General features: G+C 45.4%; 6 protein-coding genes across 9 annotated transcripts in view; all 6 read right to left on the bottom strand.

Moving 5' to 3' along the window:
* LOC122395853 (tyrosine-protein kinase Btk29A) overlaps positions 1–23,667 on the bottom strand; it is a 159,342-nt gene that overhangs the window by 64,083 nt on the left and 71,592 nt on the right. The gene's annotated exons all lie outside the window — the stretch shown is intronic.
* Positions 9,226–11,049, bottom strand: LOC122395855 (hemolymph lipopolysaccharide-binding protein-like). Of its 2 annotated transcripts, none has more exons than XM_043393754.1 (3): positions 10,492–11,049; positions 10,057–10,296; positions 9,226–9,690 (listed from the first exon to the last, which is right to left on the bottom strand). In XM_043393754.1, exons 1-3 carry the CDS (start codon positions 10,658–10,660, stop codon positions 9,386–9,388), a joined length of 714 nt encoding a protein of 237 aa, XP_043249689.1. In that variant the 5' UTR covers positions 10,661–11,049; the 3' UTR covers positions 9,226–9,385. The 2 variants fall into 2 exon arrangements, with proteins under 2 accessions (XP_043249689.1, XP_043249691.1); XM_043393756.1 differs by having other exon boundaries at positions 10,057–10,284; positions 10,492–11,043.
* LOC122395854 (hemolymph lipopolysaccharide-binding protein-like) lies at positions 11,076–12,159 on the bottom strand. The gene is made up of 3 exons (XM_043393753.1): positions 11,973–12,159; positions 11,519–11,761; positions 11,076–11,416 (listed from the first exon to the last, which is right to left on the bottom strand). Exons 1-3 carry the CDS (start codon positions 12,145–12,147, stop codon positions 11,112–11,114), a joined length of 723 nt encoding a protein of 240 aa, XP_043249688.1. The 5' UTR covers positions 12,148–12,159; the 3' UTR covers positions 11,076–11,111.
* On the bottom strand, positions 12,456–15,162 carry LOC122395857 (hemolymph lipopolysaccharide-binding protein-like). The gene is made up of 4 exons (XM_043393759.1): positions 14,892–15,162; positions 14,592–14,807; positions 14,110–14,425; positions 12,456–12,588 (listed from the first exon to the last, which is right to left on the bottom strand). Exons 1-3 carry the CDS (start codon positions 14,920–14,922, stop codon positions 14,118–14,120), a joined length of 555 nt encoding a protein of 184 aa, XP_043249694.1. The 5' UTR covers positions 14,923–15,162; the 3' UTR covers positions 12,456–12,588; positions 14,110–14,117.
* Positions 15,453–16,320, bottom strand: LOC122395858 (hemolymph lipopolysaccharide-binding protein-like). Its single transcript, XM_043393761.1, has 3 exons — positions 16,157–16,320; positions 16,003–16,083; positions 15,453–15,837 (listed from the first exon to the last, which is right to left on the bottom strand). Exons 1-3 carry the CDS (start codon positions 16,242–16,244, stop codon positions 15,539–15,541), a joined length of 468 nt encoding a protein of 155 aa, XP_043249696.1. The 5' UTR covers positions 16,245–16,320; the 3' UTR covers positions 15,453–15,538.
* LOC122395856 (hemolymph lipopolysaccharide-binding protein-like) lies at positions 19,223–22,909 on the bottom strand. Of its 2 annotated transcripts, none has more exons than XM_043393758.1 (4): positions 22,543–22,909; positions 20,212–20,321; positions 19,951–20,154; positions 19,223–19,667 (listed from the first exon to the last, which is right to left on the bottom strand). In XM_043393758.1, the coding sequence occupies exons 2-4, from the start codon at positions 20,294–20,296 to the stop codon at positions 19,366–19,368; spliced, it is 591 nt and encodes a 196-aa protein (XP_043249693.1). In that variant the 5' UTR covers positions 20,297–20,321; positions 22,543–22,909; the 3' UTR covers positions 19,223–19,365. The 2 variants fall into 2 exon arrangements, with proteins under 2 accessions (XP_043249693.1, XP_043249692.1); XM_043393757.1 differs by lacking the exons at positions 19,223–19,667; positions 19,951–20,154; positions 20,212–20,321 and adding exons at positions 20,436–20,844; positions 20,959–21,177; positions 21,297–21,438 and having other exon boundaries at positions 22,543–22,756.

The raw sequence follows: 23,667 nt of genomic DNA, 5'->3' as shown, positions 1-23,667 counted from the left end.
AAATGTCGAATCGTTCGGTGGGCGGTGGAACGTCCGTAGGATGTCCGCGTCGGCAGAGGTTCAGATCGGACGTTTCTCGGACAGGACGCGGCCGATAGTCGCCGACAAATGCCTGCAGGATGGACGAGCGCGATGCCGCAATTAATCGATGCAACGCGATGTTAAGTGCGTTATAATGACGGTAGCCGGCAGGGAAATTCGAATCTCGCAAAATAGCCTCACGGAGACCGAGGATTCTCTCCGTGCATCCTGTCGAGCTGCCCCTATAATTCGATGACCATTGATCCTCGCATGCCATCGATGCCACCGGAAAATCTAATGATCGCGATAACACGCCAGTCGACTTTCACCGTTCCACGATCCACGCGAAGCAAAACTTATTTGCAACTAAATTCACGTCGGTAAATCTAGCATTAAAAGCGATATTTTCTCGATCTCGATGGAAATCCACCGTGAGAAATCCGCACGTTTTCCGGGGTGTTTAATAGTTCCATCTCCGCTGGCGACCCTCCACGGAAGAACGCTATCAGGTAGACAGTTTTTTTGAATTTTATGGGTCGAAGAAGCTCGCTTAAAGCTTCGATCAACCCCGGGAAGTATAGCGCGTATTTACGTATGTACGTGGAGTTCGTAGCTACCGCAGATGGGAAATAACGTTTGCCATCGACGGAGCGGAACGGTAACAATTTTCTGAGATTGCGTCTTCCCGGGACGAGACGATAGATTTTCTACACTATGTAATCCTCTCGCGTTCGTATGAAATTAGTAGACTGTACGATCAATTTTTGATCAATCCCCTCCGTTGACTCTCCTCTTTGGTTCTTCCCCGGTGGTATTTACGTTATACATATAAGCTCGAGGGCGGAATGCTCGCGTAGCTTCAGTGTCTGTTCGTTATCTCGGGTACGAGAGGCCAGATGCAACGGGCGACAATGCTTAAAGATCCGACAAAGACTCGTGCTCCGGCTCCGTAACTTTTGTCCGCGGTCGTGTCCTCTTTTTCCCCCGCCAACCCTCGATTCACCCTCCACCTTGTCGCTTTTGTCTGGACGCAACCAACGCGGCAGTCGAGAATCTCAAAGCCGAGCTGATGCATTTCACGCGTAATTTAACTTGAGCCGCGAAGTCGACGCACGCCACCCCCCTAGTCTTTCTCGCCGCCCTTTGCGGTTCCCGGTCCAGACGCAGACTTTGACTCGGTCCCAGCTCTGGACACGTAGATACTCCCTCGTTCCCCTCGGGGCCGCCAAAGCCGCGGGATTCGCAGGACTTTAGCCAGGATATATTTAAGGTCGACGGCTACAGAGTCACGCGCCTCGAATAAAACACCGCCCCTCCGGGAGACGCCGCGCCAACATCTTCGCGATCCTTTATTTACCAAAAGATATCCCTCTGTCCGTCCCGTGATTTTTCTTCCTAATATCTGCGCCACGAAAACGACAAACTCGATTACCATACCTCTTTTTTATACAGACTTTTGGGCGAAACTCCATTATTAACTGTCCTTGCAAAGTGGACAAAGAGGTCGTGGATGGTCACTCGTACAACGCCGTTATCAAACGTGCAGAGGAAAGAGGGTTCGCAAAGTAAGATATCCGAAAGTTTGGATCAAGTTGGGAGTCCCTTTCCCTCGGTCTAATATCCAAATGGCTGTCGCGTGCGCTTCAACGACGCTAACTTTCGCGTTGCATGAAATATTTCGTTCCCTCGGCGGGGCCGTTTCTTAACCCAGATTACAACCGTATAAACTTTGACGTAAAAAATGAAAAATTTCGCTGAAAGTTCAATCATTTTAGAATACATTCCCAGAGTTTTATTCCGAAATTCCGCTCCGCTGTATAAATAATTCGAACAACGGCGCGGAGGCACGGTAATATTTGTTAGTCGTAAATATAAGGGAAATTGCCAGAATTTTCGCCATCGATTCCTACGGGAATATTTCCCTCCGCGTTCTCGACTTATTTTTCCATGTAGATTTTTTGCATTACACGGTTTATTATATCCGGTAGAGGAAGCGCGGAATATTTTTAATAGCAGTTTATTTAAGACGAATAAACAATTACGAGAGGAGATGGGAACAAATACAACCAATACACTTTTACGTTTCGAACTCTCGACAGGAACGAAACACAAAAAGTATCCGGAAACGTTGGTTCGATCTGTAGCGTCGCTTCCCGTGCTCGCCACCAGAGGGGTTGCGCTCTCACAAGCGCTCGAACGACTTCCCAATATCCCAGTTATCCAAGGCTTTACTTTTCTGTCCTCCTACGAAATTCTCACGAGATCCCAACGAGAAATTTGCAGAAAACCTGCCTAATGGCTTCGAGGCTCGTAAGGATCGCGATTGACAAAACGGAAGTTTTGAAAGAGTCTCGCTCGTTATCGCATCCGAGTGAAAGAATTACGGGCACGCAGAATCCCTATTCAAGTTTCGGGCTTGAAAAGGTAAACGGTAACCTTTCCCGTGGTTGTTTGCGCAGCAACGCGAATTTTAGTTCGCCAGGGCACGCTTCGCGTTGAAAAGAGTCCGGGAGTGTATCGTGACCCGCGGGCGGTAGGACCGCTAGGACGAGTTCATTATTAACGCGACTTACAGTTAGCGCGAGATATGAAAAGTCGTCGGAAACGGGGCGTTTGCAAACTATTCTTAACACTTTAACACTTTAACTACCACATCACCCATATGTGGGTGACAGGAAAAATTAATTCTGAAGTTAAGACGCCGAGGGAAATAAATTTGGATGGAATTTGCGAATTTTAACAAGGTTACGAAAATAAGTACCGAAACAAAGTTTAGGTTATGTAGCTTACAATGGTGTAAAATCAAAATTTTAATCTTGCAGAATATTATACAGTTTTCATCTTGGACCGTTGTCCGTCACCACTGATATTGTAGACCAAAGTGAGATACACGAAGATGCTAGGAATATTACTATAAGGAATTATAAATGTAACTTCAACGAATGTATGATGAACTGGTGACTGATACAGTAGATCACGTACACGTGACAGCGGCCGTCAAAGTGTGAACCGGGTTGCTTCCTTATGCAGTTATGCAAACGCAGGACGCGTTTCTTGAAAAAATTCCGAGAACGTGGTCGGGTTTTGGTCGTTCCCGATCAGCCACGCGGACACGAGGGTCGAAGGTCGCGTCTCGCGCGAGTTTGGAAGTTGGGAAACTCGGTACCGGGGAAATGAAACGATCCAAGATTTATATTCCGAGGCGTTCCGCGCAAAGTTCTCTAACCTTTGCGACAAACGGCTCGAAAGATTGCCCGCTTGCGAAAGGAATTTAAAGTGTACCCGGCTTCCTTTTGTCGCTTTTTTTTTTCACCCCCGCCCCCGTTCCGTGTATTCCTCGTCTCGTTCGCGAGTGCTCGCAGGAAACTACGCGGCAAATATATTGCTCGACGAGACGCGAACGTCCCGTGTTCGGTGGAATTTTTTTATTTCCCATCAATTTTTTTAACTCGCGTTCGATCCGAACTGTAAAATTTGTTTATTTTTCCGCGAATAAAATCCTCGACGAAGTTTGGACGTTCGAGGAATGTACAGAAACCGTGTCCGTACTTTGAGAGCGGAGTTGGAAAATTACTTTCACCCCCTCCGTCCTCGTAGCCGGGGAAACAAAGGTGAAAGGGAAGAAACAGAGACGGAAGCGGAAAGTATTTTTCCGGGTAAGCGAGGAACGCTTCCGGCGACGGCCATTAACGCTCGATTAGAAACGTATCCTTCGTAAAATTACCCTTCCGGCGTCGTGGTTCGAACTGCCCCGGAAACTTCGTCTATGGCTAACGCCGGGGCGGTGCCCGGCCATTCTTCCCAGCTTCCGGTTGCGTCCATCTACTCGCCGGAGTCCCGAAGAGTCGCGCGGAAGACGCATTAACGCGTCGAGGAAACTTTCGAAACACCGAGGCAGCGTGAAAAGTCGCTGTTCGTAGTAGAATTTTCCAAATGTGAATCGATCGTCTCGAAATAACGCCGATATATGGGAATTTCGTCAAGATTAACTGATACCTACTACTATGTTAAAAAAATAGGATGACATTTGTTACAAAATGAAAAATCTTTGTTTATTTTTTCAAATCAATTTCATCCCCATTCGACATAATGCACTTTTGTCAACGAAAAAGTCCTCTTCTGGAATGGCCTTCAAAGCGTGCAGCGATTAACTGGTGCCTACTACTGTGTTCAAAAAATGGGATGACATTTGCTACAAAATGAAAAATCTTTATTTATTCTTTCAAATCAATTTCATCCCCATTCGACATAATGCACTTATGCCAACGAAAAAGTCCTCTTCTGGAAAGGCCTTCAAAGCGCGCAGCGATTCACATTGAATTAATTTTAAATAGATGACGATAACAGAGCTACCAAGCTACAGAAAAGAAGTTTATCAGTTTGGATGAAGCCGCGAAGTTTAAATTGAAAAGTCACCTTACTTTTTGGACACGATAGTATGTTACTAAATTTGTCATTGCAACGTCTATACTTGGCTCGACGACGAGCACGTCGACGGGAAAGCAATTTCGATCGATGCCGGTCGATCCGCAGGGGGAAGTTGCAGCGCATAAGTTTCGCTTCTGTCGGGCGTTAGGGGTAATCCCGGCCAACCCTAAATTCCCCGATCTGCTTATCGCGGGCACGTATCGGCGATACGTTTGCCAAATCGATCGAGCATCTTTCGTTATCGCGACCCGTTACCGCGATACAAGGGATTGCTCCAGTTACAAGATTAATCTAACGCGATACCCCGAGGGTTCCGGCGTTACGCGTTTACAATGTTCATTGAATTCATCGTTATGGCTCGACTGGACACCGATCCCCCCGTCGCGTAATCGGATTCCGCGGAAAACAACTCCTTGAAGCTACGAAAGGCTGAACGTATTCGTTGCAGCTTGAAAGAGTTAACGAAAAGTCGGATGAAATCGATAGCGTCTCGTTGTTCGACCACCGTGAAACCGTGAAACGTTTCCAATGGGAGTTGACTGTTTCGTTGAACCGTAAGTTTTAACCGGGTTTCCAGGACAAGCGTAATTTTCCGCCGGTATAATGAGAGTGGCCCGTAATTTAGGAGGGTAAGCTGGCTTTCCATTTGCCAAGAACATCGTCGATTTGAAGGAGGGGGCTGTCCATTAAAATTCTATGCCGGTTTAAGGGTACGTTGGAAAGATCGAACCGATCGCGAACGATATCTCGGCCACGATAGGCGAGCGAGTACCGCGAATGGCTTTAATCCAATTTCGATTCCGGAGAACAAGGGATGTTTAGCTAAGATCCGCGGAGTCGGCTGCACTCGGGATAAAGTGGGTTAAGGAGCTCTCGCTCGTGGAACGAACAGGGTGCATGGACGACGACGTCGACGAATCGCTTATATTGTGACGACACGTACCGGAAGACGGGGTTTTATATGCGCGTACACGGCCGAACGAGGTTCCTTCCGCATTGGGAACGCGCCACCGGGCTTTTCTCTCGCGATAACGTCTTCTCCCGCGGCTCCCCGACCGCGTTGTTTCTCACCCTCGACAACGATTACGAATACAAATTAATAAGGAGTATTCACTTCAGCTTTTTCTAGAGTTTTGCAGCTGTTACGACGAGAAATAACAATTACGATTTATTCTGTGTTGCGGCGTAACAGTAAATTCATAAAGCCAACGGATGTAGAATCGGTACTTTCGAACAATCAAGTTTTGCCTATAATCAAATGCCATTAAGACGGCTATTTAATTAGTAAATTCATTCAAATAACATCGAAAACCAGTGCCAGATGTTTTATGACGAGTCAGGTATCGCAAGAAACCCGGGCCCCCAAAAATTATTAAAAATAACGGTTACATACCGCCTACCACCGATCGACTTCGCCTCCAAGCTGATTTGGCCAGTATATTTGCAATATTTGACCAATCTGAGACCGATGCTGCGTCCCATGGCCTTGGGTACGCCAATGGCGAGCATATTGGGCAACCTTGGCCCAGAGACCAGATCAAAATTGACTCTTAAACACCATACATCAATGGTATATTCAAGACATTGTACATTCCGGCTATACGACGTAGAATAAATTGTTATTGCTTGTTACAAGATTCCACTGATTGTGATACAAGTTTTCATTAACGTTGACGTGTGAATTTGAACATATCAAAAAGTTTCTTTCGCCAAATTAAAATTATTTTGCTCAAACCCTCAGCAACAACCAACGGAGATTTAAGAAAGAAACTTCAGAGAAACGTATGCACGTTATGAAGCAATATAAGCTGTGCTGTGTAAACGATGGTTTACGAAATCGAGTAGATCGACAGTACCCGTCGAGGGGGTCGGTAAATAAAAGATGGAGAAAGGTAGGGGAAGAGAAATGAAGGGCGATCCGCGGGCGGACGACGACGGAGTCTCGATTTAATGAACTCTCGAGAAGCAGAGTAAGAAACAGGGTGGAACGGTAAGAGAGAGAGATAGCGGGTTTGGTAACGAGTGCGCGTTAGAGCACGGCTGGCTCGGTCGCTGCACGGAACCGTAATGAGGAATTTCACCTAGAGACATTTTGTCGGGAGCATCCTACGCGGCTTTGTGCAATGGTCTATCGTTGCTTTGAGGTATGCAACGGCTCCTAATTAGGCCAGCGAGGCGTCGACTGAGGTTTACGAGGCCGCTTTCTTCGGATCCTCGTCCCGCGTAGCGCAATCCTTATCTCGACACGCGTATTATGTGTGCATTTTCTTCGGGATCCGTTCCTACGCCGGCTAGGAGGCGACATTCGGGCGCGAATGAAAGGGACGAGGGCCGTGTCAAAGCGCCCGAGGCATTTTTCAATTACAGCCTGTTACGCGCTCGCCAAAGGAACGCGGATGAAGAACGAGGGAAAATGGGACGGCAGGAAGGAAGACGCGGCCGGGGACGAGCGAACCCACGCGGACGTTTATTAAACTCGCCTGTTTAAAGAACGGACGATTGTAATCGTCAACGACTGGGATGCTACGGCATCCCTACACCGGACCATCTTATTATTTCGAATATCAACCGTACGAGATGTTCTTCCTAAATCACGTCTCCTCCTTTTCTTGCCTCTTGGGCTGGCCTAATAGTTCAGCTGGCGGAAAGAGCAGAAAAAGGTAACCTAATTGGTTAACCAGTAACTAAGATAAATACCTGTGACTAGAGATTACCGATAGAGGTTACCGATCAGTCGTGGATTCGAGTATGTTGAATGTTCGTAACTTACCTGAAACAGAAAGAGAATATCGAATTAGCAACGAAGATCAACGATTTCAATTTAAATAATTACTTTCTTTAAAAACGTAATTGACAAAATAGAAACGCTTCGAAAGGTCGCGTGCGGTCTGTAAACCTCGTGTTCGTCATCCCCCTTTTAGAACAGCGTTTTCCAAAGCAATATTTAAACTAAAATGTTGCAGATGACTCGATTATATTTACTGCATTTTGTAACCCCCCCATCCTTTCGGTGATTATTGCAGAACGGTAGTCGCGTTGCGGTCGAACAGCGTTGTTTAAAAACAACCAATTCGACTGATTCTTTCTACAAACAACCGGATCGCGATAGTACCGCACAAGCACCGCGGGAAATCGTACGTATTCGGTTCGAAATATTTGCTCAACATAGAATTCCCGTGTGTTGGCACGCTTGGAGCTATCGCTATCGCTATCGCTGTAAACGGTAGAGATTTACCGTGTTATTCCGGAATTGTGGCAATTTTCTCGCCGCGGTTTGCTTCGAGCTTGCGTGCGTGACGTTTACAATAATAATGTCTTTGTTGGACTTAATGCTATATTGGGCGCATAATGCTCGTCAAGACGCCGCAAACAGTCCCAAGCGTGACAAAGTAGCGCGCGACAGAGCGCGTTCTAGGCGGCTGCAAGCGTAACGATATTAGGAGAAATTGTAACGGGCATCGTTTAGCACGAAATCGTTCTACCGTCGCAGGAAGGGCCCCGTTAAATGGTATCGCTTCGTTTAACTGGATCCCCGTCGTTGTAACTCCAACGCAAAGGTCATCGTCATCGGGTCCTGACCGATTCTATCGAGATAAGGACGTCTGAACGCAGGCACAAATTTATTCGAGAACGCGTCGAGCAAGCAACCTGGAATTGATCGATCAACGATTAATCCCGCGATTATTGAATCGAGGAACGTTTCAACCACGATTGGCTCAACACTCAGGAAGCTCGAATCGATGGAGGAGGATTGGGAATCTGTCCAAGTCAATAAGACGATACGTGTTTATCAACTCTCTCGCCACTGGCGTGTATCAAATTTTATTTCTTCAAAGGGCGTTCGAAGATTTCTTGATTTTATTATTAGTCATCGACTCTTTACAATACGATACATTCATATGTACTTATAAGATATTCATAGCACCGGTAATTACATATATATTTCCTAAAAGACTAAGAAACGTTGAGCCACAGACGACGTATACGAATAGACCAATATATTTCCAGCCACACATTATACTTTCGGCAAGGAATTTTTTTCTCGGAAATGCGTAGGAATTCGAGGATATGTCTATTCACCAAAAATGATTGTAATCGACCCCCCTAGCTAGAAATAATTTTTTTAGAACGATTTGAAATTTTTTTTTTTCGTCGAAAAATTTAAGGGGAATAGGCGTACGTATGGTCAGACATTTTCAGTAATGAATTTTTTTCTCGAAACTGGGTAGGATTTCGGGGGTATGTCTATTCACCAAAAATGACTGTAATTGCCCTCTACAACTAAGCATAATTTTTTTAAAACGATTTGAAATTTTTTAATTTTGTCGATAAATTTCACACATTCTCGAATTTTTTTCTCGAAACTGGGTAGGGTTTCGGGGTTATGTCTATCCACCAAAAATGATTGTAATCGATCCCCCCAGCTAACAATAATTTTTTTATAACGATGTGAATATTTTTAATTTTGTCGAAAAATTTCAGACCTTCTCGAATTTTTTTCTCGAAAGCGCGTAGGAATTCGGGGGTATGTCTATTCACAAAAACTGACTGTAATTGACCCCTGCAACTAAGCATAATTTTTTTATAACGATTTGAATGTTTTTAATTTCTTCGAAAAATTTCAGACATTCTCGAATTTTTTTCTCGAAACTGGGTAGGATTTCGGGGTTATGTCTGTCCACCAAAAATTATTGTAATCGATCCTCCCAGCTAACAAAAATTTTTTTAGAATGATTTGAAATTTTTTTTTTCGACGATAAATTTCACACATTCTCGAATTTTTTTCTCGAAACTGGATAGGATTTCGGGGGTATGTCTGTTCACCAAAACTGATTGTAATCGGTCTCTCTAGCTAACAATAATTTTTTCAGAACGATTTGAAATTTTTTTTTTCGCCGAGCAGCACCTATTCGTATACCTTGTCCGTTGTTCATGTTCAACACATGGTAATTTCGCAAAAGTAGGAGTGCGAGCCCCCACAACCGATGTCGTCCATTCCACCATGTTTACTTAGAAGAATCGCACAATTCTGACTACCGCCAAAGTTGTCGGGATCCGCCGGAATCGCCGGGGTCCATCTGTCGTAACCAGATTTCTCCAGCGATTCGCCCGTCAGAGTCACCCAGTCGCCTTCCTCGAACAGATCATGAATGCCTAGCCAAGCCGTGTCGACCTTCGAGGCCAGCATCCATTTTATCAAAACGGCCTCCTCGGCTAACGAGTTCGGAATGGCCAAGTAACCTACCGAAAAACGTTCAATCGCTTTAGCTTTGATCGTCATCGAATCTACTTACGATCAATTGTTTTCTACACACTTGTTATATAAATATTAAATCACAAAACTCCTCTACGTGTAAAAGTAAGTGGAAAAGAACGAGTAACATTTTTTCGATCAAGCCTTCGTTTCCAAGATAATCGATTTCGAAGTAGGGCTGGCGCGTCTGACCATTTATCGCCTTTTCTACTTGCGTCGAAGTCAACGTCGATTTTCTAGAAAACGAGACTTCAAACGAAAAAATGTTGTTCTTTCCTTTCTACGTGTTTTTACACGTAAATATTTATTTTTTGGGAATTTCCCTGTTATCGAGTGTAAATAACTTTGATCACCTCCTTCGTCGATGCAGGACTTGCGTGCACGGTTCCACGATAGCTTGCGCGTGTGGAGCTTGTGGGCTCCGATGCCTGGAGCAACAACGTAGTCATCTTTCGTTAAAACGCTCGTGCAATTGCATTGCTGGCAATACGTCGACTGGGGTGGCCAGTTAAAGTAAAATACTTGTTGGTTAGCGTGGTAAATATTCTCGCCGTTCATGGTAGTCACCGATTGCGGCGAACCTGGAAGAACATCTGCATCGCGATCAATTCTATTAATTCCTCCCACTTTCTGTTCGTTAGTTATAAACTGCCGTGGGAACCATAACTCGGCTTCCAGTTAAACCGAGCAGAATTAGTCGGAATTAAAGCGATTCGTGGGAATTCGAAGATGCGCTCGAAATTGGTACAATTTTTAAACGCGTACTGTAAATTCACTGGTGACGTTACCTTCCTGGCTACGATTTAGCAATTTTATAGAGTCGTCGAACAGGCTGATTGGGTGTTTGTTCGATTTCGCATCTATTTTCGACACAGCAGGTACAGCTGTTGACTCTCGTAGCACGAGACACAATATTCCGCTCGTAAAAACGAGAAGAGTCAGCAACTGCTCGGACATCGTGAGTTCAAGAAGAGTCGATAGCAACACTGAGCAAAGAAAATTCGACGGTTATCAATATGTATCGATCACACGTACGATGTTGGTTGGAATGCTTCGCTGATACCGAGGTTGAAAGAGACACGCAAACTTTGACGTTCCGGCGTTGTTGAATCGTCGAGTGACGAAGCTTGACTGACCGCGCTATTAATACCAGTCGGTTCGTTATGCTCCTCCACTTTCGTTTCTCAGTTTTTTCCTTGCTCGTCCGCTCTCAAATTACAATAGCAAGCATATGTAGCCACGTGTTCGACGAACGAATAACAGGGTTAAAAATAGAGAAACTGGTTCTCCCGGCTGACCAATTTTATTTCTCAGCGATACCAAAGCGCAGATGCGGCGGAAGAGTTATAAAGCTTGGATAAAGGAATCGTACAATATCGTAGTTTTTCTGGGATCTAGACCCAACCGATCAACACATGGTGATCTCGCAGAAGTAGAAGAAGGAGTCCCCGCATTGGATGTCGTCCATTCCGCCATGTTCGCCCACAAGCGCCGCGCAGTTCTGATTCCCGCCCGCGTTGTCGGGATCGCCCGGGATCGCTGGTGTCCATTTGTCGTAGCCGGATCTCTCCAACGATTCACCGGTTATGGTTACCCAGTCGCCTTCTTCGAACAGATCGTGAATACCTAACCAGGCCCGATCGACCTTCGTGGCCTGCATCCATTTTAGCAGAATCGCCTCTTCGGCTAACGAGTTCGGGATGGCCAAGTAACCTATCGAACAACGACCCCTTTAATTCGATCACGCTTTCACGAATCTTCGATTCGAGGCGTAAGGAACCGTAATTCCTGTATATTTTGCGAATAAATAATCACCTCCTTCCTCCATGCAGGATTTGCGTGCCACGTTCCACATCTGCTTGCGAGTGTGCAGCTTGTGTGCCCCTATGCCCGGAGTGATAACGTAATCGGTCCTTCTCAAAACATTTGTGCAGCTTCTATTGCATTTCTCGCAGCTGCTCGACGCCTCCTCGCCGTAAAACGTCTGTTGGCTCGCCTGGTAATTATTTTGACCGTTCATAGTGATCAGCGACGACGGGAGGGAGCCTGAAAGCATACCTGCGACGCGAAGAAAGTTACGCCTCGTGCTCGTTTTGCGTGCGGACGTGCCACGCGTTTGAACGGTAACCTCGAGTTCAATTAAGCGGAATTATGTACAATTGAATCGTTTACCGCGAAAACCTATTCGCGTTAATATCGACGATACGATGCAATTTTTCCATTCGTCATTTCTAAATCCATTTTTTATCGCTCTAGAATGTGAATTTACCTTTCTGGCTACGAGTTTGCGGTTTCGAGGAGTCGTTGAGAATCCTGGTTTGGCTTTGATTTAGACTCGAGTCTGGGCCTGCGTCCGTGGATGGAATTGTTTCGATCGGGTCCGACGAAACTGAGCAAAATATCCCGCTCGTGAGAACGAGGAGCGTCAGCATCTGCCTCAACATCGCGTTCCGTGTCTTCGACGATGATTTTGACACTGGATCTAACCTATTTCTATTCGAGAAACTTGCGTTTCCTTTGCAAGAATTCGCTTCGACTAGTTTTACTTGGATTTTGCGCGTCGATGAAATCTCGGTGGTTGGCGACGTATCACTGTACGCGCCATCGACGATCCCGAGCTTCTTATGGCGTACGTGTCTTCTTCTCTTTACAATTATTTCAACTGGAAACCCAACATTCCGGTAATCCCGCCTTTGAGGAAAACCTTGAACCTGAGGATTCTTGTTTAAGCCTTCGTTTCCAGGCAATTGTAGGGCCGTTTAAATACTCGCGTCACTGGTCAGCGATTACGTTCGGTGATTACGAGCGAGGTTTCGTCCGTTTATGACAACCACTGGACGTTCACGGATCCTTTTAACGACGTTTCTGTTAAAACGATCGCCCCTCTAAATGATAAAAATTCACTAAACGTAACACTAAAATATATTACTTTGATACTCGGCGATATTTAAAGAGAAACGAGTGTGCAGGGAATACGACTGGTTGGGTATAAGCACTTTCGAACCAGTTTCTATCATTTTTTTTCAGACTTTCGAAGACACGTCCTGGCGTCCTTCTGCCGCGAGAGTCCATTGCGAGTCCCCTAGCCATTGCACGATTATCCAAGCATGTGTTTTTTAAAATTAATCGAGTACGACGTTCGTGGTACACGATTTCAAATGAAGAATGATCGAACCATCGACACGATAATTGTTTGTTTAAAAATCGCCTAAAATCGACGTCCCCGAATGGGAATACCACCTCGAGTGGTTAAAGATCTATAGACAAAGCTCGTGGAACGCGATTCCTGTTTACGGTTGTTGCCAGAGCGCGGAGGGGACGCGGGGGAGGTGGAAACCGCGCGGAAGGGCCGAAAAATGAACGTATAGCTGCGAATTGTGGGGTTCGCGACACCGGAAAGCAGGTTAGGGGACTTTTTACGGGGTTGTTCCATTTGCGGTTGTCGCGGTCGCGAACCGACCATCGTTGGAACGCGATAGCGTCGGGCCAGCCCCCCTTAACAACTAGATATTCGAACACGTCCATATACAGTCTGTTCTGAAACTATTCATTGGAATAATTTTAAATTTGTCAAAACAAATGCGTTGTGCTGCGTTACAATACATTTTCCAAGTAAAGAAAAATCAAAAAATTATGATTTCGAAGGCACAAGACGTAGGACAAACGCTTAAAAACAGAAATAAGCAGCGATAATGTTTTCCTAGCACTTTAACGGTAGAACAATCCTGGAAGACGAACCCTTGACGTTCACAGGTTGCATATTTCGATCTCACAGATGAAAGGGGTTCGTTGAGTGCACACGATGTCGTCCATGCGTTACGATATACAGAGTATAAACGATAACTTTGGCAAAAATCATAGGGTAAGTAGAGACCCCATAGGCAAGTATTTTAAGCATGGGAACCCGTGTCCGGAAATGCACCAGTAAAAAATTACGGCGATCTTTAACTTCGGTCTTTAGCTCCTGATGGATAGAAAACCCATCGTACTGGAAACTGTTTCTTTTGAGGTGGGTCAGTCGTGTAGGTGACAAAGATGACAAACATTGAAAGTTTTACGATGAACAACGTAAACATTTAATGAAATCATGGTCAAGAAACAATAAACTAAAAAAAGTTTGCCTACCCATCAGGCGCGAAAGACCAAAATTAAAGATCGCCGTAATTCTTTATTGGTGCATTTCCGGACACGGGTTCCCATGCTCAAAATACTTGCCTATGGGGCCTCTACTTACCCTATGATTTTTGCCAAAGTTATCGTTTACACCCTGTATTTTCCAGGCAAAGAAAAATCAAAAAATTATGATTTCGAAGGTACAAGACGTAGGACAAACGCTCAAAGACAGAAATAAGCAGCGATAATGTTTTCCTAGCACTTTAACGGTAGAACAATTCTGGAAGACGAACCCTGACGTTTATAGGTTGCATATTTCGATCTCGCAGATGAAAGGGGTTCGTTGAGTGCACACGGTGTCGTCCATGCCGCCGTATTTTACGAGAACCCCACAGTTCTGATACCCGCCGTAATTGTCAGGCTGGTCCGGCCAATGCGTCGTCCATTTGTTGTAGCCGACTGTGTCCAGCGATTCGCCATCCAAAGTTACCCAGACGCCTTCCCCGAACAGATCGTGAACGCCTAGCCAGACCGCGTCCACGTCCTCCGATCGCATCATATTTAGCAGAGCTGACTCTTCAGCCAACGAGTTTATCATGGCCAAGTGACCTATCGAACAGTGCTCGTTTTATTAACCCTCTCCACGATCGGTCGATCCCCCGGTTTATCTCGTGTATTAATCGGGGGAGCCTGAATCCCTTACTACTAAAATCACGTTGAGAAATTGTGGGAGACGATATTACGAATTGCATTTCGTTTAAATTGTTTGCATCACCTCCTTCGTCTCTGCAGATTTCGCGCGCGTTGTTCCACCACACCAAGCGAGTATTCAACTTGTAAGCCCCCACTCCTTTTATCAGAGTATAATCGTCCCTCGTTAGATTGTAGGCGCACCTCGTATTCCACCCGCGAAGTGAGAAATTAACGTAAAATATTTGCTTGCTAGCCAGGTAGTTGTGCTCGTCAGACATTGTGACTTCGGTTTTGGAGTCTGGAAAAAGGCGTTGTCCGATCGATTCTGTTTTTCAGTTAATCGATTAACCAGCGAACAGATCGCGTAAAGAGGATCGATTACCTTTGTCGCACAAAGGAATGTTAGAACGCATATGCACGGATTTGTCCGCTATCGTTTTTCTATATATATTTGGTTGGTCGCACGAGTTCGACGCCGCGTAACAAAACGTTCCGCCGGTCAAGCGCGAAAAAGATTGCCAACCGTTTGTACATGGCAAAAACTGTCAGCCAGAGTAAGCGTTTAATTAGAAATTATTTATACGAACTATAATTACGAACTGTCACCGTTCTATCGTCGAAAGCACAAACGCACAAACGTTGATAATCGACGAAGTTTGATTGATCGGGCCAGCGACGTTCGCGAGCTTTTTATGCTGTTCTTGCATCCATCCTGCTTTAGTCTTCACCTCACCTCGAGCTATGGTCTCGACGCTCCAACCATTGCGAGATGCCTTGAACTTTAGAACGCAGTCGTTTACAAGAACTAACGAATTCTTGTTCTTAACGTTATTTTTATATTACCTTATTGATAACCTTATCGAGTGATCTATTTGACCCGACCGGTCGTGTTATCTCTTTCGCGGGGGCAATGGATAACGGAAAGTAATGATAAATCTTCACATTTCTCGTATATTATGTATTTGTGCAACATCGTTTGTTTACATGGATATAAAAAAAAACATTGTCGCTGTCACGTTTGCGTGAACTTTAACATCCATGGGCGTCGATTTCGCACACGAACCAGTGCATTCTGTTGCACGGACGGTCGTCCAAACCGCCCAAATTCGAGTAAATAGCACAATTCTCTACTCCGCCGACGTTGTTAGGTTCGCTTGGAAACCATTTCTCGTACAGGGGTGGTTTCAGCTCTTCGCCCGTCACGGTGGCCCATTCACCCTCGACGAACAGATCGTGGATACCTACCCAGACTTCCGGGAAGTGTGACGATGTCATCGTTCTTAGCAAATGCGCCGCCTCGTCGTCCGAGTTTATAACGACCAAGTGACCTATCGAACAACGTTAATTTGTCGTTCAGTCCAAAGGAATCTGAACTTATTACCAAAACGACGAATGTCGAACAGTATTGGTCGTGAATTAAGTTGCTTCCGCGTAGAAAGATTTACATTGTATATTAATAATTATCATTCAACCACGCCTTCTTTTAACATCACCTCCGTCTTCCCTGCAGGCCTTGCGAGCATTGTTCCACGTCATTTTCCGAGAGTTCACTTTGTAATCACCTACACCTGCAACTAAATTTAAGTCCTTCGTTACCGTACAGTCCGCGTGTGACTTATTTCGAACCTTTCAACGTAACGTAATTACCTAAAAGCGAAGTACCATTTTGTGGTTCGACCGTGAAACAAGATATTCCGCCCGCGAGACCGAGAAGAATTAGCAATCGCACGTACATCGCGTCGTGTTCTCAGAAGAAACGTTTAGGATGTTCCTATGTCAACTGATACTCCGTTATGTAAGTCTTTGCAATATATACCGTCGACGTATATGAGTCAACTGGTCTCTGGGATTGTGCAGTCAATCTTATGACCAGATAACCTTGTTTTTCTATCGAGGGGACCTCGTGTTTGCGAAGCAACAAAATAATATAGCAAAGTTCAGGACCCAACAACTTTATTTTTTATTCGCAGCATGACTGAACTTCTTGGTAATGAAACTCTGAGAGCAACTCTGTTTCTCACAAAAATATATATTTGCATAAACAATCGTATGATACATTGGCGTTTCGTTGAACGCGACGATCGATCGATCTCTCTAGTCGTTTGGAAGCGACCGAATCGTTCATAGAGCTACGTGAAATCTTAAGGATAAGTGTCTGCTGTTGGAAGCTTCAGGGGACCTTCCCCTGTCCTAGTAATCGCAGACTTCGATTTCACAGACGAACGGGTACGCCAATCCGCAGTCACGATCATCCATTCCGTAGTCGTCTCTAATGCTTCCCGTCACAACCGCGCAATGTTCGTTCCCGCCAGCATTGTTAGGCTCGCCCCAACGCCAGCCTACGTAGCCAGCCGATTCCACCGACTCGCCAGCCAGAGTGGCCCAGTCTTTCTCATCGAACCGATTGTGAACCCCGATCCAGAGATTATTGAAATTTTCATATCGCATCGAATTTATCAGGATGGCCTCTTCCGCTCTCGAGTTTACGATGACCAAGTGACCTGTCGAAAAATGTTTGTCAAAACCGGTCGCCCTGAACGCGTGCCACTTGAAACAACATATACTGGTCACCTCCTTCTTTCAAGCAGTAATTGCGGGCCTCGTTCCACGACATTGATCGTCGGATCAATTTATGAGCACCTACGTTCCGAGTGAGCGAATAATCGTCCCTTATCGGAAGATTCTTGCAGCATCTGTTATTGCAAACGTCCGACGACGCGCGCATAAGTAACAGCGAGGGGTCTGGAAAGAAAGCAACACACCCTGGTGAATTTTGGCCGTCTTTTAATCAAAGAATCACGCAGATCGGTCGGCTGCATATAAACTAAAATGTTTGTGCAATTTCTGTTTCTATCGACGAATACGCGATCCGTCGTAGAAACGAATAGAACGTATAAATGTAACCCTTTTACCTGATTCCCCGTCATCAGGTACCAAGATCGATGAGTCGTTGAGAAGAGGCAGCAAAATTGTCGCAGCATCTTCGTCCGACTTTACGAACGAAAGTACTCCGCTCGAGAGTACGAGAACAGTTACCGCCAGCTTGTACATGGCTCGATTTTCCAACTCGTAGAACTTCACGCACGGAGATTTACTTGACTCGACAATTAGCGAAGTTCGACTGACCGAGTGCACCAAAGTTGCAACATATTTATACCACCTGCGCCATCACACCGTGCTCGAATTTTTCTTTCACCGTTTAACGAACGAACAAACAATCGGTACTTTGGTACTCCAAGCACTATCAAGGATTCTTATCTGTACGTCACCGCGTATCAACAAATCTCTTCTCGCGGATGTTATATTTCTACCGATGACGAACATCTATGCATAAATTTACAGATAAGACCGTGCAATAGAAAACGATGGATTTGGAAAATAACGTAAAGTTAAAATTTTAGGGGATGTTTCGGTTTCTACCGTTGGTGAAAATAGTGTTAAGAGGACACCGGAAACCAGGTTAGGGGACTTTTTACGGGTCTTTTCCATTTGTGGTTGCCGCGGTCGCGGATCAACGCCCGTTGGGACGCGGTATCGTCGGACCTACCACCCCCCTCCCACCCCCAGGCAACTGGATATTCGAATATGTCCGTATATTTGCCAGCGAGCTTCAAAAATCGAGGTATCGCGTTATCGGTTTTGGCCCCCGGCTGGCTTCCGGTTGTCGAGGAACAAAACCCATCCAAGGAACCGTAACCGACATAATGGGAAGTAATAACAACGAGGAAATGTTGAAACGAGAATTAACTGATAAGTCCAGGAAGACAAATTAATCATGATCCAATTTATACGCTGCAATCAAGAACCGCTTATCAAACAAAAGATTAGATACTCTTGTTTACGAATCATTGAGGAATTTAGATAATAGCCGCGAGCTTTTCTACGCCACGGAAAATATGTATACGTGTCGCGCGTTCGCGTAAAAAAAAAAAAATAACGCGTCTACCGGAACGAGAGGTGTTTTGCACCGAAACACGGTTTCCTCCGCGACAAAAATGGACAAAACGAGGCAACTTTGGCGCAAACAACTTTTTACCGGGGATGTCAGACGGGGAAGTAGTTCGAGACGAAAGTAAATGGAACGCCTCGAACGCGGTTTCATATGAAACTTTTCCGAGTGGCGAAGTTTCTCGATAATGTATCGCTCGAACGATGGGAACCGTTAACGAGAACCAGGCCGTCTCGACAACGTCGAGAGACCAACGCCCTTTATTCTCCCTCTCGAAGGGTTTTCGTTCTCGTTTTATAGCGAATTAAATTTCCAAGCGGGTAATATTCCGTTGTATTCCGTCCAGATGCAAAGAATACCTCGATCACCGAAATCGTGGAGGAAACGGAAGACATAGGTCGTCCGAACGAAAAGCTTCGAAGCTCTTAAAAGGGAATCGAGTCGAAAGCTTTCTGGACCGGGGATCCCGATCTCCGGAAATGCTGAACTCGGCTGAATTCAGCTTTTCCGTGGAATTTTTCCGGGAACGCCTCCGACTGCGACGGTCAGTGTCAGCTCCCGATGGAATAACAGAGCCGATGCAAAAATCCTCGGCAAATTGACAAACCCCATCCGCATACATTATGTGCACGGTTCAAAAATCGGTTCTATTGACTTTGGACCGTGAAACGGCGACCGTAAACACGAACGGTTCGCAAAAATTCCATGGAAAGGTAATGCGTCCCATAGACGGGAAAAATTCGACCACGCAGTTTACGAACGTTGGATGGGAACGTCAAAGTTTCCGTTTTCCTTTAATCGAAACATACATTTGCGTCTTTACATCGAATTATCAATATTTACACGCTACGCAACTTTGTCCAGCGTTAAAGGCTGGATGAGATTATCCAATTAAGGTTACGGGACATCAATACATATCGATCTCGCATATGTACATGTGGTTCAGGGTGCACACAACGTCGTCGATGCCGCCAACTTTTAGGAGGACTCCGCAGTTTTGATTGCCTCCCAGATTGTCAGGCTCGTTTGGGAACGCGGTGGTCCAATTGTCGTAGCCGGCTTCTTCCAGCAACTCCCCCGTTAGAGTCACCCACTCGCCCTCCTCGAACAGATCGTGAATACCGATCCAGGCCTCGACGACGTTCGCCTCTCGAAGGACGCGTAGCAACACGGCCTCCTCGGCCAACGAGTTTATAACGGCCAAGTGACCTATCGAACAATTTCCACCCGTTTAACGAATCAGCGGTTTCGTATTTAACGATAACGTCGCGATCAAATATTTGAGAAAGCAGTTTCGCTTTGCGAGATCGTAAAAATCTATCTATCTCGTCAAACATCGTAAATTCCTCTTAATTCCTTCTAATGCTCGCGAGATATCGCTCGCGTGCCAAGCGACAGATAATTACGAACAATGTTTGTACATTCACGTAAATGGCGGTCGGCGCCAAAGATTCACGGAGACCTTGGACGGGGGATAAATGATTCTCTTCACCTCCGTCTCTCGCGCAGGATGCGCGAGCTGCGTTCCACGTGAGCCTCCTTCGATTCAGCTTGTGAACGCCCACGCCTCGCGTCACCACGTAGCCCTCTTTCAACGACACGCTGCTCGGGGATGAGTGTCGCCCGTTAACGAAAAACGACTGCTTGTCAGCCATGTAATTGTTTTGACATAGCGCGGTGTCTGGCGACGAGTGACCTGCAAACGACTCTGATTTACTGCCAGGGCACGCGATCGCGTTTCGATTACGAGTACCTGGATTATTATTAGGGAAATCAATGACGGTCGCCACGTCGCGAAGTATTCCGAACGAAATGGCGAGAAGAGCTAGCTTGTACATCTCGGCGACAACTTCTACGGTCGACCTACCGACAGAAATAATATCGAGTAAGATACAGGAGAAGGAAACCTGGCGTCGAGGAACGAAACTCCTTTCGATCGACCCTTTTCACTCGTTTCGAATCAAATAACACACCGACTAAACCAATCATTTTATTCGGTCGTTTCCCTTACAATCTCACTGAACTTATCAATAAAGTATCTTATCAATAAAATCTACGATCCCTAAATAGTAAATGGCAGTGCATCAACATAAGTTGATCTCGCAGATGTACGAAAAGTGCGAGTCGCAGGCGATGTCGTCCATGCCGCCCAGTGTCTCCAGGATGCCGCAGTTCTGATTCCCGCCAATATTGTCCGGCTCGTTCGGCCACAGGGTGGTCCATTTCTCGAAACCGGTGGCGCTCAGCGGCTCTTCGTTCAGCGTTATCCAATCGCCTTCTTCGAACTGGTCGTGAATACCCAGCCAGACGCGACCGGAGTTCTCCTTTTGCATCCAATTTAAAAACAGCCTCTCCTCGCTTTCCGAGTTTATGACGGCCAATTGACCTATCGAACAACGGACAGCTCGTTTAATCCTTCTTTTCGCTTCTTTTCGTCGAGAAAGACACGCGAAATGGTTTCAGGGAGGATCAGTGTATTTAAAAAGATTGTCGAAGTCACCTCCTTCGGCCTTGCAGGACTTGCGAGCCTGGTTCCAAGTCACGTTGCGTCTGTGCAACTTGTGAGCACCGATTCCTACGGTGATCTCGTAGTCGTCCCTCTCTATGAAGTTCACGCAATTTTTCGGGCCCCTTCGTCGCCGCCAATCGTTAATGAAGAACACCTGCTGGCCAGCCTGGTAATTATATTGGCCGTTCATGTTAACCAGCGCTTGGGGACCTGGAAAAAAGATCGGTGAGTTCGGTCCCGGTTCCCTTCCGTTCCTCCATCTTGGTCTCTAATCGTTAGCCTCGGGTACTTCGTTGCTTCGATCCCGGTGCCCCGCGGAAAGAATTTACCTGGATTCGTACCGTCGATCGTCCTCTTCTCTCTCAGATCCTCGTCGGGTATCTCGATCACGGACGACCGTGCAACGGAAATTATTCCGCACGCGAGAACGAGCAGAGCTAGCTTGTACATCTCGGCGACTTCGCGACCAATCTACCGACAAAAATAACATCTGATGAGCACTGGGCGGCCGTTCGAGTCTCCGTTGGAGCGTCGTTCGCGAGGCAGGTCTCCGTGGACCTATTAAAATTTGCAAGCCATTTTCTCGCCAGACTAAACGTGGTCGTATTAAATCGTCGGCACAGATTACGATGAATGTCTTCCAAGAGCCGTCCTGATCGCCTTGTTCGTAATTTTCAATCAGAGAGTTTCCTCACGGTTCTTGAAACATCGAGTGTTCGTTGCCTTTTTTATCAAGTCACTGAGTTCTCGACCAAAGCGTCGTGCGAGTTATTTTCTAATAAATATTGCAAGTCAGACTTGTATTTCCTTATATTCTGAAATTTATGCGGAAAGCCAGACGATACGTTTACTAGATAGACAAATGACGAGGAACAGAAAATAGAATCGTAATTGGGGATTTCCGTGCGCATATATTTCTGTAAAAGATCTTTATTCCGTAATAACGACGGATTTTCCAAACGCTACGTTACGAAATGTTCGAAGCAGTACAGAGGCTGTTCCATGACAGTATTTTCTGCGATAATAAAGATGCATTTGCTACGGAATCGATAAATTTACGTTATACGTGCGCGATGTTTATTGTAATTAAATATACTATTCGATTTTAATGAAAGATCGCGGATGAAAATGTTGGAACAATTCCGCGCCCTTTGATAAACAAGAAAACAATTATGAAATATTTAATTCGACGAAATTGCCTCGGAATATTATGATCAGAAGCTTTTGAACGCGTCTGCGGTCGATTGCAATTTTTATTGTAAAATATCTCGAGAGGCACTGTTTGTGGAAGACTGTGCATGGATGAAATATGATCGAATCATTATCGTCGTGCGGTTTCCTCACCGGAAGATGATGCACGCATCAGACGATTAGATTGTACAAAATTCTGTATAAATACTTTCACGTTGCAAACATCAAATTGCTTTTAATTTGCCCAGTCTTCAATTTCTGAAGAATCGATTTGTACGAAGTACCTAGCCCGTAAATCTCGATCTTCGATTTCACTCGAAAGTAATTTGACGATCGAATGCAGTTTCGTTGATCTAAGCGCGATGTATACTTGCGTGTACTGACCGTCGCTTTCCAATATGTTTTCAACGATCGTTCACCACTGTTCACCGATAGACCGTAGAAAAATGCACTGGTCGTTTGTGTAGGACCGATTATATACGAACGTTTCGCAGAAATGCACTGATTGTGTCGCTATCGTTGTCGACGAGCTTCTGTATCACGCGTGTGAGCACTATCGCTCCACTCCCCGCCGAGGTTCGACGCGGATTCTTCTTGCTCTTTGTCACGCGCGATGACCAAACTGGAAATCCAACATTCCAGGACTCCCAATGGCTACACCGCAGACCTTGAATCGCTACGAGTCTCGTTTGATGAGTCAATTCGCGAGGCAGATAGCAAACTAGGTTTTTCGGTGCAACAAAAACGATTGCTGGCAGGGAAATTGCAATCGAGTGGACGTTTCTCCCTCAACGTCCTAACAACGACCCACAAACTCTATATTTTTCCAATTTTCGTCATCAGTTTTCGAAAATTTCGATCAATTTTTGCTCCAAAGGTAAGATTACTGGCAGGAAAATTGCAATCGAGTCGACGTTTCTCCCTCAATGTCCTAACAGCGACCCACAACCTCTGCATTTCTCTAATTCTCCTAATCAGTATTCGAAAATTTAGATCAATCTTTGCTCCAAAGGGTAAGATTGCAACAAAGACGATTGCTGGCAGGAGAATTGCAATCGAGTCGACGTCCTAAGAGCGACCCACAGCCTCTATATTTCTCTAATTCTCGTAATCACAGTTATCGAAAATTTAGATCAATTTTTGCTCCAAAGTTAAGATTGCAACTAAAACGATTGTTGGCAGGAAAATTGCAATCGAATCGACGTTTCTCCCTCAATGTCCTAACAGCGACCCACAACCTCTGCATTTCTCGAATTCTCCTAATCAGTTTTCGAAAATTTAGATCAATCTTTGCTCCAAAGGGTAAGATTGCAACAAAGACGATTGCTGGCAGGAAAATTGTAATCGAGTCGACGTCATAAGTGTGACCCACAGCCTCTATGTTTCTCTAATTCTCGTAATCAGTTATCGAAAATTTAGATCAATTTTTGCTCCAAAGTTAAGATTGCAACTAAAACGATTGTTGGCAGGAAAATTGCAATCGAATCGACGTTTCTCCCTCAACGTCCT

This window comes from Colletes gigas, unplaced genomic scaffold (genome assembly GCF_013123115.1).
Source record: "Colletes gigas isolate AHSC1104 unplaced genomic scaffold, ASM1312311v1 Colletes_gigas_Sc00006, whole genome shotgun sequence".
Taxonomy (NCBI): Eukaryota; Metazoa; Arthropoda; class Insecta; order Hymenoptera; family Colletidae; genus Colletes; species Colletes gigas.
Note: the sequence above shows the minus strand (reverse complement) of the source record. Positions and strands in the feature narration are given on the sequence as shown.

Excerpts from the sequence above, each read along its gene's own strand:
- LOC122395855 (XM_043393754.1), bottom strand. The coding sequence starts at position 10,660 with ATGTCCGAGCAGTTGCTGACTCTTCTCGTTTTTACGAGCGGAATATTG. Across the intron at positions 10,297-10,491 it reads GCTAAATCGTAGCCAGGAAG|ATGTTCTTCCAGGTTCGCCG; the intron begins GTAACGTCACCA and ends ATCGCGATGCAG. Across the intron at positions 9,691-10,056 it reads GTCCTGCATCGACGAAGGAG|GTTACTTGGCCATTCCGAAC; the intron begins GTGATCAAAGTT and ends GTTTTTCGGTAG.
- LOC122395854 (XM_043393753.1), bottom strand. The coding sequence starts at position 12,147 with ATGTTGAGGCAGATGCTGACGCTCCTCGTTCTCACGAGCGGGATATTT. Across the intron at positions 11,762-11,972 it reads GCAAACTCGTAGCCAGAAAG|GTATGCTTTCAGGCTCCCTC; the intron begins GTAAATTCACAT and ends TTCGCGTCGCAG. Across the intron at positions 11,417-11,518 it reads ATCCTGCATGGAGGAAGGAG|GTTACTTGGCCATCCCGAAC; the intron begins GTGATTATTTAT and ends GTTGTTCGATAG.
- LOC122395857 (XM_043393759.1), bottom strand. The coding sequence starts at position 14,922 with ATGCGTTCTAACATTCCTTTGTGCGACAAAG. Across the intron at positions 14,808-14,891 it reads CATTCCTTTGTGCGACAAAG|ACTCCAAAACCGAAGTCACA; the intron begins GTAATCGATCCT and ends GCCTTTTTCCAG. Across the intron at positions 14,426-14,591 it reads AATCTGCAGAGACGAAGGAG|GTCACTTGGCCATGATAAAC; the intron begins GTGATGCAAACA and ends ACTGTTCGATAG.
- LOC122395858 (XM_043393761.1), bottom strand. The coding sequence starts at position 16,244 with ATGTACGTGCGATTGCTAATTCTTCTCGGTCTCGCGGGCGGAATATCT. Across the intron at positions 16,084-16,156 it reads AAATGGTACTTCGCTTTTAG|TTGCAGGTGTAGGTGATTAC; the intron begins GTAATTACGTTA and ends ACTTAAATTTAG. Across the intron at positions 15,838-16,002 it reads GGCCTGCAGGGAAGACGGAG|GTCACTTGGTCGTTATAAAC; the intron begins GTGATGTTAAAA and ends GTTGTTCGATAG.
- LOC122395856 (XM_043393757.1), bottom strand. The coding sequence starts at position 21,417 with ATGTACAAGCTAGCTCTGCTCGTTCTCGCGTGCGGAATAATTTCCGTT. Across the intron at positions 21,178-21,296 it reads GATCGACGGTACGAATCCAG|GTCCCCAAGCGCTGGTTAAC; the intron begins GTAAATTCTTTC and ends TCTTTTTTCCAG. Across the intron at positions 20,845-20,958 it reads GTCCTGCAAGGCCGAAGGAG|GTCAATTGGCCGTCATAAAC; the intron begins GTGACTTCGACA and ends GTTGTTCGATAG.